Genomic DNA, 12,391 nt, shown 5'->3' with positions numbered 1-12,391 from the left:
GTCTTGAACTCCTGAAGTGGGGCAGTCCACCCACCTTGGCCTCCCAAAGTGCTGGGATTACAGGCATGACCCACTGCGCCCAGCCAAGCAGTGGGATTTTTACCCCCAAGTGACCTTTTCATACGGACTCTAAAATACCAGGCAGAGTGGGGAAAGGCGTCTCTCCTTTTAGTTTTTTTTCTTGAGATGGGGTCTCAGTATATTGCCCAGGTTGATCTTGAACCCTTGGGCTCAAGCGGTCCTCCTGCCTCAGCCTCCCAGGTATCGGGGACTACAGGTACATGCTACCACATCTGGCCCCTTATTTTTGGCTCCACTGTCCAAAGGAGTGTTTTACAGGAACTCCCTGCTCCAGCTGAGGAGCCCACTGCTGGCAAACACCCCACATAGCAGGAGGGGCCTGTCTTAGGGACCACCTCTCAGAAAGCTGGTGGGGAGTGGGCCTGCCTGCCAGCCTCCCCAGTGTGGTAGAGGATTAAAGTGTCAGATGGGGCCTCTGGGAGTGGCAGATGCTCCAGGTCCCTCCCCACCAGGTCCCCTACACTGGATGTCAGTGGGAAGGCTGCCTGTCTGGCACCATCATAGACCTGGCCAGTGAGGCTAGGGCTCCCTGGAGACCCCTGGCAGCCCTTCCTGATGATTCTTCTTCCTAAGCCTATTATGATGAGCAAACTGAGCCTCTAAGTTGACTAAAGGGGCTGCTTCCCCAGGGGAGCCTGGGAGCCAGTAGGTCCTGACCCTCGGGCAGACTGGGGCTGAGGGTAGCTCTGCCACTTACCCTCATGAGACCGTGGAGGCCGCAGAAATGCTCCAGGCTATGAGAGGTGGTCCCACTGGTTGCCTCTAGCAAGCTTACTGTGTGCTGAATGCCTCCTGGGCACCAGGCCCTGTGACACTGACTTTGGAAGTATTGTCTCACTTGAGCCACCTGATGGCCCAGCAAAGTCACTGCCATCACCCTTTTTTAGAATGACACCTGTGCTCCTTGCACAGGTCACATAGCTGGCAGTAGTGGAGCTCCCAGGAAAGCCTGGTGTGCTGAGCCAGCAAGTGGGCCCGAGGTTCTCCAAGTGGTCTCCCTTTGTGTCCCAGCCAGGCCTGATGGCTTCTTGGGCAGAGCACAGGCTGGGGTCAGGCAGCTCAAACTCTGATTCTCAGCAGTGCCGATCACTCTATGGGGTCTGACCCAAGCCGGTTCCTCCCTGAGACGGTGTCTGCATCTAGAGATGGGAAGAAGTGTACCTGGCTGTTTTTATGAGGCTAGGAATGGGTATAATATCGAATACACAGCCTGGGTATACTGAGCACTCAGTTCGTGCCCCCAGTCCCATGCCCTGTGACTTAATCTAAGAGCCTGTGGCTGGCTCTCACCCATGAGGATCTTCCCAATTTGCCATGGTGCTGGTTTGCAGAGAAGCAGGGCTTTCCTGAATCTCTCTGTGGCCACTGTGTGACCTGGCCAGTTTTGGCCAAGAGGGTAAAATCTAGCATCTTGCTTGGGATGGTCAGATCCCTCCTGGGAGCTGGGGATTGGCAGCAGAGACTTGGGCAGTCTCAGAGCTTTCAGGATAGAAGCAGCTTACCCTCCAGGCCCCTGGCATGAGACAGAGCTCCTCAAGGGCAGGACAGGGCAAGGCCTGCTTACCTGGGCCCACCACTGTCTGGCCCAGAGGAGAGGAACAGAGCTGGCTTCAGGCCTGCAGCCGGGCTGGGGCAGAGCAGCTGGCCTAGGATTCTTTCTTCCTGTCCACGTGGCCATCTGGGGGAGGGGGACTGGGAGCCCATCCTTCTGTCCAGGGCCCGGAGTGTGGGTAGGCTGGCATAGTGAGAGGCTCCCTTGTAATTCTAGCACTTTGGGAGGCCGAGGTGGGCAGATCACAAGATGAAGAGTTCGAGACCAGCCTGGCCAATATGGTGAAACCCTATCTTTACTAAAAAAAAAAAAAAATTAGCTGGGCAAGGTGCCGGGCACCTCAGCTACTTGGGAGGCTGAGGCAGGAGAATCACTTAAACCCAGGAGGCGGAGGTTGCAGTGAGCCGAGATCACACTACTGCACTCCAGCCTGGGTGACAGAGCAAGACTCCATCTCAAAAATAAATAAAAATAAAAGGAGAAAAAGTCCTTAGTTGTTTTCATACAGTTCAAACATGAATTCTGGAGCCCATCAAACCCAGCACTGCCTCTTGCTAGTTGTATGACGTTGGAGAAATTCCTTTGTCACCTGCCCCCTCGCTCCAAGTCTCAATTTCCTCACTTGCAAGCAAGGTGCAACAGAAACTCCCTTTACAGGGCCTTTATGATAACTGAATGAGACAACACACTTAGTTAGGTATCTGGTCCTTGTTATCTGGGAGGTCCTGAGTAAATGAAAATGACTCTTTCTCCCTCTCTGATACTTAACGTGGCCCCTTATATTGGGCTGCTGGTTCTGGGGGGTCGCAGGGAAGCAGGATGGCTCACGCTGCTTTCACCGCAAGCTCTGACACCCACTAAGAACCAGCACAGCATGCACGGAGCACACATCATACACCAGGCTTGGTGCTAAGAGCTTTACATACTTGATCTCATTTAACTGCCCTAAGCCCTTCTCTAAACCAAGTCAGTGCCACACTAACTTGTTCCCACGCATTTTCTTAGTCTCATTCTATCGCCAGGGTGGAGTGCAGTGGTGCAATCTCAGCTCACTGCAACTCCTCTGCCTCCTGGGTTCAAGTGATTCTCCTGCTTCAGCCTCCTGAGTAGCTGGGACTACAGGCATGCACCACCATGCCCAGCGAATTTTTGTATTTTTTTTAAGTAGAGATGGGGTTTCACCATGTTGGCCAGGATGGTCTTGATTTCTTCACCTCGTGTTACGCCCATCTCAGCCTCCCAAAGTGTTGGGATTACAGGTGTGAGCCACCGCGCCCGGCCTAATTTTTGTATTTTTAGTAGAGACAGAGTTTCACTATGTTGGCCAGGCTGGTCTCGAACTCCTGACCTCAGAGGTTCCGTCTTGCCTCGGCCTCCCAAAGTATTAGGATTATAGGCATGAGCTACTTTGCCCAGCCATAACCTGCCTTTCTTACTCCCTCATGAATAAAGCTACTCGTATCTATAAACCGCTCAATATCAGAATTATGCAGGGACTCATCTTTGCAGTAGGCCTGCTAGAGTAGGTCTGTTGTATGGTTTCCTCACAGGAATGAATGAGTTGGGGATCTGCTTTTTGGGATATAAAGTCTGGCAACAGAGTAGCAGGGTTTAAAATGTGACATACTTTAAGGTTAACATCTGGGGTGTCAAGCAGAAGAGCTTGATATTTAAGCAACTGACTACCTGTTAGCCATTGGTGTCCTTTTGTCTTTAGGACCCCCTGTACTTTGTTGGGGGAAGGGGTAATTATATCTCATTTTTGTTCCAAGGTAAACTTACTGCCTTTTTTTTCCCCCTAACAAAGCAGTGGTGCGCATAGCTCAAAAGCATCCTGGCCACCCAGCTGCCATCTGGTCCAACTGTTTAGAAAAGTAAGCCACTGGGCCAGGTGTGGTGGCTCACACCTGTAATTCCAGCACTTTGGGAGGCTGAGGTGGGTGGCTCACAAGGTCAAGAGTTCAAGATCAGCCTGGCCAAGATGGTGAAACCCTGTCTCTACTAAAAATACAAAAATTATGCAGGTGCGGTGGCAGGCACCTGTAATCCAAGCTACTCGGGAGGCTGAGGCAAGAGAATTGCTTGAATCCTGGTGGCAGAGGTTGCAGTGAGCTGAGATTGCGCCACTGCACTCCAGTCTGAGTGAGAGTTGGACTCCATCTCAAAAGAAAGGACGGAAGGAAGGAGGGAGGGAAGGAAGGAAGAGAGGGAGGGAGGGAGGGAGGGACACTGGTTTAGGATTTTTCTTGAACCTTTGATCTAGAACACCCAAAGATGTCCTTTGTTTTTTAGTCACATAGAGAGTGAGAGGTTCGGGAGCTGTTCCCAGCATTTCCTTTAGAGTTAAAAATGCCTATTGTGAGGTTCCGTCCCAACTCAAAGGCTTGTGATCACTCTCTTTTAGTGGTTTTGATATGATCCCAAACCTGGGAATCCAAATCTGGCAGAATCTGGCCATTCCCAAAAAGGCACTTAACTGTTTCTTAGTCTGAGTGGACTGGTGTCAGGGTGGTCTCTTTCTATTTCTGGGCTAAGGTCTTTGTCTCAGGAGTGAACACACATCTCAGATACTTCAGCTTTTGTACAGAAATTTGGGCCTTGTGGGGAAGATACCCAGTATCTTTGTGTATTAGTCTGTTCTCACACTGCTAATAAAGACATACCTGAGACTGGGTAATATATAAAGAAGAGAGGTTTAATTCACTCATAGTTCCACATAACTGGGGAGGCCTCATGATCATGGCAGAAGGTAAATGAGAAGGAACATCACGTCTTACATGGCAGCACGTTAACAGAGCTTATGCAGGGGAACTCCCCTTTGTAAAACCATCAGCTCTCATAAGAGTTATTCACTATCATGAGAACAGCACAGGAAAGACCTCTGCCCCATGATTCAATTCCTTCCCACAACTCCCATGACGTGGGAATTATGGGAGTTACAATTCAAGATGAGATTTGGGTGGGGACACAGCCAAATCATATCACCTTGTTTTCCCAGAAAATTAAGGATCTGGATTGTGTTTCTGTCAGAGGATTTTAATCTTTCCCATGAGTTATTTATCTGACTTTGTCATAATTAACTGGCTTGACCACACACTTTTTCATGCCTTCTATTAAACAAGTTAGCATGTGATTTCTGCATTTGAGATCTTAGGAACTGGTCTAGGACTGCCTCACCCCACACACAATAAATGGCATGGGCTTGGTTACGAGTAGCCACTCCATCTACATGTTTGTGGACAGTATCTAGAGTCTTTTTTTTTTTTGAGACTGAGTTTCACTCTTGTCACTCAGGCTGGAGTGCAATGGCACAGTCTTGGCTCACTGCAACCTCTGCCTCCTGTGTTGAAGCGATTCTCCTGCCTCGGCCTCTTGAATAGATGGGAGTACAAGTACTTGCCACCACACACAGCTCATTATTATATTTTTAGTGGAGACTGGTTTTCACCATGTTGGCCAGGCTGGTCTCGAACTCCTGACCACAGGTGATCCACCTGCCTTGGCCTCCCAAAGTGCTGGGATTATAGGCATGAGCCACCACCCTCAGCCTCTTTTGTTTTTTTCCTAAGGCCTAACAAGTAGATAATATTTGCATTTCATGCCACCTTAAATCAAAGAACATGGCCAATTTAACAAACTCCTTTACAAACTTCCCTGGATCCTCTGAAAACTGGCCAGATTTTCTTGCATAAAGCCAAATTGTACACGGAAAAGGTACATATATTCTGATTTTTCTGTCTTCTCTGTCAACTACCTCCTGATATGGACACAGGTTTGATTTGAGGGACTGAGACGGGGCCCCACTCCTGGTAGTACTGGTTGGGCTTACCTCCTTGGGCAGCAGGGGGTATAGGCTGGGATTTGTTGCATCAGGGGGAGAAGTTCTTGATGACCTTGGAGTGGAATCCTGTGCTAGAGAACTGGTGGGAACCTCCTTAGAGGTGAGGGACTGAGGAAGCTCTAAGGCATGGTTGCAGGCTTTCTAGCTGGAGCAGCCAGGAAGGCATAATCTAGGATATCTAGGGTAGCTTTTGGGTGCCAGGGGTCTCATGAGCCAGACAGGTTCTATATCGGGATCTTGGTAGAGGACCATAAATGTCTACATATAAGGAACTTCTCTCCATTTTCCTTTCTTTTTACAGAATAAATCTAATCATAAAATAGCATTATAACATAAAGAGTCATCTCTAGGCCAAATTTGTTGGTTCCCCAATTTGTATTAGACCCGAACAGTGTTGTCATTGAAAATTAGTTTTTTTCTTCTTTAAATCATCTGATTTGAATTTACTCCACTTGCCTAAAAGATATCCCAGTGGCAAGTCCTGTGGGATGCTCACTGCTGTCCCCACATCTAGAAAGGATTTCTACAGGAGTTTTTTAGTCTAAGTCTAGCAAAAGCTTAGCCACTTTTTCCTTTCAATTTTCACTTTTTGCAAAGAAGGTATAAATATAGGTAGCAAAGCATTACAAAAGTGAATTATGAGCTATGGATGGACAGTAGAATGATGAATGTGAATTCAACAGAGAGCAATGAAAGCATCTTAGTTCGGGCAGACAGGGGCTAAACCAAAAGCAACCATGGAAGGGAGGAAGGGAAGGGGCAAACAGCATTTCTCTAGGGAAAACTTTGGAAGCCCTGATTCACCAGATAACCTACTCAGCAATGGAGACACTTGTCTGCATGAGCCAAAATGGTGCCAGCCAGTCTTGTGGAACTGGGTTAAGGCCTGCTTAGCTGTCCCCCAGCTTCGGTGGGCTTGGCTTCTGGAAGGGAACCAGTGTGTAGACCAGCAACCTGCCAGTGAAATAGCAGGTCCCACATAAGGCGGTGGTGCTATGGTCACTTGCCTGTCTTCTTGGCTCCACTGCCTGCCAGGATAAATGATGGCTCCGGCCAAGCACAGTGGCTCACATCTGTAATCCCAACACTTTGGGAGGCCGAGGGGAGTGGATCACTTGAGGTCAAGAGCTCTAGACTAGCCTGGCCAACATGGTGGAACCCCATCTCTACTAAAAATACAAAAATTAGCCAGGAGTGGTGGTGGGTGCCTGTAGTCCCAGCTACTCGGGAGACTGAGGCAGGAGAATCACTTGAGGCAGGAGAATCTAGGAGGTGGAGATTGCAGGTTGCAGTGAGCCAAGATCATGCCACTGCACTCCAGACTGGGAGCCAGAATGAGACTCCATCTCAAGAAGGAAGAGAGGGAGGCAGGGAGGGAGCTTTGAAGAGATCCTTTGGTGGAAGAGAGAGAGAGGGAGGGGTGGATCTTTGGTTAATGTTACATCTCTCTGCAGTGTTAACAGCTCTTTGGTGTTATAGTCTTAGTGTTACTGCTGTTGCAGTTTTGATCACCAGTTTCCTCATCATCCCTCACTGTCTCACTGATTGTTACTTCTTGCTGTCTCTTGCCATCTCTGTCTCACCAGCCATTATCTCTCACCATTGCCTCATCAATCACTGACTACCATATTCTCTTTAGTCCTGGCTGACTCACCACCGATGCAAGTCAGGTTCTTGGCTTTGCTCAGGAAAGAACTCAAGAGCAAGGCTGAGTGTGGTGGCTCACACCTGTAATCCCAGCCCTTTGAGAGGCTGAGGCAGAAGGATCACTTGAGCCTAGGAGTTCAAGACCAGCCTGGGCCACATAGCAAGACCCTGTCCCTACTTAAAAAAAGAATTCAAGAGCAAGCTGGTGATGAAAGAAAGCAGCTTTATTAAAGTGGCAGCAGTGTCCCATCTCTGTAACTGCTCCTGTGGAACAAAGCTAGCACATAGGCAGTACACTGAGTAACAACATAGGGGCGGTTCAGGGTCATATTTCTAACTACTTCTAATGACATGCTAATTAAAAAGCAGGTTATTCAGAAACAGCTGGAAAATGAATGATAACTCTCTGAGTATTGCCATGGCAAAGGGTAGGTAGTAACTTCAGGCATCTCTAGACATCGATAAACTGTGGGAGTGCTGGTGGGAGTGTCTTATGGGGATGGGCAGCGAGGGCAACTGGAGGTCCTTTCAGCACCTCTTCCTGGTTTCTGCCAGCCTTCCGTCTGGTCCGGAGATGAGTCCTGCTTGCCTCCTACCTCATGTGGAGTTACTCACTCAGGCATTCATTCAACAAATATTTTTTGAGAAATTTACTTAGAATTGGGTTAGGTGCTGGGTACACCTAAGAGAAAAAAAATAGACAAAATCTCTACCATGAAGGAATGGAAATACTTACTGAGCATCCTCTATGTATCATGCACTTTACTGAGGCTGTGAAGATGAGTACAGTTCCTGCCTTCAAATTCTTGTTAAAGAAACAGATACATACAAATAGTCACAACCCAGAAATTTTACATGCCATTACTAGAAAGAGGAAGGGTTTCAAGAGATGGGTACAATGAACTCATTATAGAGGGCATCTGGGAAAGACCTGCAAAGTATACCAGTATCACCTTGTCTGTAGGTTTTTTTATGAATGGGACATACGCAGGTTGCTTTTTGTGCATGTGATGAAGAGGTATATGATCATAATCTGCTCACTGGAAGCTCCACCTCCTGGGTTCAAGCAATTCTCATGCCTCAGCCTCCCGAGTAGCTGGGACCACAGATGCCTGTCATCATGCCTGGCTAATTTTTGTATTTTTAGTAGAGACGCAGTTTCACCATGTTGGCCATGCTGGTCTCCAACTCCTGACTTCAGGTGATTTCAGGACTCACCCTCCCAAAGTGCTGGGATTATAGGCGTGAACCACGGCACCTGGACAGAATTTGAATGTGTGGGAGCAAGTGAGCTGCGGAGGGAGGAGCATGAGAGGAGGATCACCTGTGTGCCTCAGCCTCACCCCACGTCCCAGTACTAGTGACATGAACACCAGTGTCTTGAGGGAGCATTCTACGGTTTGCTAAGTTGGTTGGGACAGTGAACAGAATTACCGACTTATAAGGTTATATAAAATTAACCATTTTCCAACTGCAGGGCTTGCCAGTAGCTTTTATACCTACTATGCATTGTAAAACTGAAAACTACACTGAAGTGTTCCCTTTTCCAGCCTTTTCATGCCCCTTGGTGATGGAACAACCATGGACCTTTCACTGAGTAAATGGTCTACTAAGTGAGTTGATGGATGGGACCAGAAAGTTCAGCCCTGTTCCTGCTCTGATTACCGCCAGGGCTAAAGGATTTTCTGCCTCTAGCCCACAGCAGGGCTCCTGGAACCCTCCTCATTTCTCCCTGTTGCCCCTCTCAGGGCCACCATTCTATGCTCACTAGGCTCCACATCCTTCCCACGTAATCAAGAACTGCATCCCAGGAACCCCTGTCCAGGGAAAACTTCCTATTGCTCAGGCATGAGGCTCAGGTAGCTGCTGGCTGCGAACCTGACACGTCATCCTAATCCGAACCTTCCATCCTCTCAGCAGCCTCCACCTCCTCTGTGGCCTCTCCCAGGGCCAGCACCTCTGCGGCTCCCAATATGTCACCATGCTTCTCCACCTCAATTACCTTTGCTGGGGCCACTATAGGGCCCCGCAGAACATATTGAAAATAGTCCTGGCACAGCTCTTGGTTATCTTGCCTACACGTGGAACAGAAGAACTAGGCAAAGGTCAGGGAGCAGGTAGGCCACGGCACAGGAGGACAGCCCTTGTAGGGACTCACATCTCATCCTCCATGAGTGCAGCATGAAGACCCCGTGTAAGGCTCACTCCTAACATGAAAGAACAGTCCTCAGCCCCTGGCTAGGGAATGCCTCCAGCCATCCTCAGAGAAATGACAGAAAGTGGGGTGAGGGGCATGGGGAACACTATGGGATCCCTGTGGAGCTGCTGTCTTAGCTATGCCCAGATCCCTCCAACCAGGAGGAATTTTTGCCACATTAAACCTGCGTTTAATCAGGCTTTTACCAGCAGTCCAGTTTACAGGAAACCCAGAGAGTGGAGAAGCAGGTCAAATGCACGAGGAAGCAATCTGATAGATGCAGAGCAGGGCATTCTAGAAGTAAAATGCCCTAGACTCTACAGTCAATGCCACAATAAATACGGGGACTGTTCCAGAAGCAGAGAGACCCAAGCAACCAACTGCAGCATGAACTTGGACTGGATCTTTACACATAAAGCAATATTCTGCGACAAGTTAGGTACCAAGATGTGGCCACGCACACATCTGGGGACACCCAGAACGGTTAATTTCTCAGAGGGCTACCCTCTGCGGGTGTGTAGGAGACTGCTCTTGTTTTAGAGAACTTGCTCCCAATCCAAGGCCAGGGTTAACCCCCCAGGTTGTCTGGAGGCATTCTTGGTTTTCAGTAGGACTAGGGAGGGTACCGCTGCCATCCTGCAATGCACAAAACAGCATCTGACCATAAAGACTTACCCAGCCACAAATGTCAACATTCCTCGGCTGAAAATCCTGGTCTCCAGGAAAGCTGAAGACTCTTGGTGAACTGCTACGCCGTCACGTGTATGTACTTAAGAATATCAAGAACTACGGCAAAATGTTAACTATTGAACTTCTGGTGGAGAGCACAAGGGTATGCACTACACTATCTTTTCAGCTTTTCTAAATGTTTGAACTCTTAAAATAAGAAGTTTGGGAAAAATAAAACAGCAAAGGTGGAAATCTGATGTTGCAGGGGGACCCGCCCTATGTCATTTGCAGGAAAGGGCTCCTAAGCCCACCAAGCATGCGGCTCAAGTGGGAAACTCTTCAGGTTTGGGAGGGTGTGACAGGGGACAGTGCTTAGGAATTTGGTGTGCAACTGGTATGAGGCCCTACGAGGCGTGAGAGGGAACGGACCCCGAAGAGCGCTGCACAGCTGTCAACAGACCTTCAACTACTGAGGGGCAACGCAGTCAGCGCCAGGCCAACCAAGCACCGAGGCCTAGGGCCATCCTGCTTGGAAGGGGGTGGGGCACAGGAAAGCCCGAGCAGGCAGTTTCTTCTAAAAAGGGGGGCTGCGCAACTGAAAACAAAACTGTTTGGACCCACTGGTCACCAAAAAGGCGCTCAGTCTCCGCGCCCTTGATTCTGTCAATCTAAGTGACCTCTTCCGAACACTCCGAGGGAAGGAGCCGATCTGCACAGATACCAAGAGCGGCCGGGACCCACCAACCCGGAGGAGGAGGCGCCTGGTCCCGCCGCCCCAGCACACCTCGGTGCTCGTTCTGCAGACGCAGGTGCCGGTTGTACAGGCTCTTTTTGGTGAGGTGCTGGATCTCCAGTAGCCCCTGCGCGATTTCGAACATGGTGCTGTCGAGAAGCGCCAGGGCCAGGTCGCTGAGCGTGGTGTAGGACAGTCGCTGCTGGAAGGAGCATGCGGGCAGGGGGTGAGCGGTGAGCGCCTGCGGGGCCCGGGGCCAGCTTGGAAGGCCGCCGCCCGCCCCACCCGCGTACCTGGGCAAGTCCTTCACCAGGCTCTGCAGCGCCGACAGCAGCTGGTAGTATCGCCCTTGCTGCCGGGCACCGTCCGCGACCTCCTCCAAGGCGCCCGCGTAGCGGTCCATGACCCGAGCACCCGCTAGCCGCCTGCTTCAGCGACGCACCCCCGCAGCTTCATCCCGAGTGCGGCACGCCCCGCCCCTTTTACGGCAGTCACAGGCGCAGCGCGGCCCGCCCCTTTTACGACAGTTCCGAGCACAGCGTGCCCGCCCGCCTGCCTCTCCCTCCCCGCCGCGCGCCGCGCGCCCCGCCCCCTGCGTCATTCAGAAAGAGGCGTGCCCAGCCCCCCGCTGAGGCTCTGAGGACGGTTTCGCTCTGCCAGGGCTTGCACCTGTGTACTCCGCGCGCGACCTTACAGGCGAGACTCCTTCTCCTGGATATCGCAGGACTTCAGAGAATCCCAGAGGCCCTCGCTGAGTCAGTGCAGGCTGAGGTCCGAGCTCCGCGCCGGTGCGTCGGCGACGTTGGATCACCGGCCTCCCCTGGAGGGAGGGGTCTCGGGCCAGAGCCCACGGGACCTGGGTCTAAGGCACGGTCTGGGGCGAGCAGTGGCGCCCCCGGGGATGAGACTGACAGGACCACACTAGAGCCTCTGGGCCGGGACAGTCGGAGCCGGAGTCCCCATCTGGGCCTGCCGTGGTCGCCCGGGGCTGCCAGGCTTCCAGCCCGAACCCTGAGCCCAGACTGCTCTCTCCCGGCTACTCGGACCAGCTGCTGGGCTGGGGCTGGTGGGGGTTCTGGTGTCTGGGGCTGAACCGGCAACGAACAGGCTTTAACAGGAAGGGTTCGGGTGGAGGAACGGCTCCAGCAAAGGCCCTACGAGAGCCAGGTCAGGTGGTTGGGCGTGAGGACCAGGGCGGCCAGGCTGCGGAAGCCAGCCAGCGCGGGAGAGAAGGGCAGGGGTGCGCATTACAGAGGCTGCTGGGGGCTTGTCCAGAGAACACCAGGGGACACGAAAGTGCTTGGGGACACAGACACGCTCGGACTTGCGTATCACCAGGCACTCTTTAGCTGCCCGTGGGGTGTCTGGGCTCTGTGAGAAGACCCTGCTTTGACCGGGTCAGAAATTATGACTGGTTTCCAGAGAGAACGTTGGTTAGTGATTGGCTATGGGGAGGAGGGGGCGTTGAGCTGACTGGGGTCGCCCTGAAGTGCCCCTGTGGTCTCTGGTTTTCCCCAGGATCTGTTTCCTCAGTCTCTGGCAGGATAGGCTCCCCTGCACCCTTTGTGTTTGTGATCCCTTCCAGCCAGAAACCAGAAGTGAATAAAGTGACAAGCAGCCAGGCCACTTCCGTGGAGGGTGGGCCACAACCCAGAGCTGGTCATGCGCTGG

The 12,391-nt window shown here is 51.3% G+C and overlaps 1 protein-coding gene and 1 non-coding gene across 2 annotated transcripts in view; both read left to right on the top strand.

The window, feature by feature from the left end:
- The window catches only part of LOC105713792 (AP-1 complex subunit beta-1-like), a 64,424-nt gene extending 53,496 nt beyond the window's left edge, over positions 1-10,928 (top strand). The window contains 1 exon segment of the mRNA XM_064367881.1: positions 8,672-10,928. Coding sequence (XP_064223951.1) covers positions 8,672-8,738 — 67 coding nt within the window. The 3' untranslated portion in view covers positions 8,739-10,928.
- LOC135271331 (small nucleolar RNA SNORD125) lies at positions 617-708 on the top strand. The gene has a single exon (XR_010339436.1). It is a non-coding gene; the product is annotated as a small nucleolar RNA SNORD125 (small nucleolar RNA).
- Positions 10,929-12,391: the final 1,463 nt, after the last annotated feature.

The sequence above is a fragment of the Aotus nancymaae genome, unplaced genomic scaffold (genome assembly GCF_030222135.1).
Source record: "Aotus nancymaae isolate 86718 unplaced genomic scaffold, 86718_ANA_hifiasm-v0.15.2.pri h1tg000076l, whole genome shotgun sequence".
NCBI classification, from domain to species: Eukaryota; Metazoa; Chordata; class Mammalia; order Primates; family Aotidae; genus Aotus; species Aotus nancymaae.
This window is presented reverse-complemented; position numbering and strand designations above follow the sequence as displayed.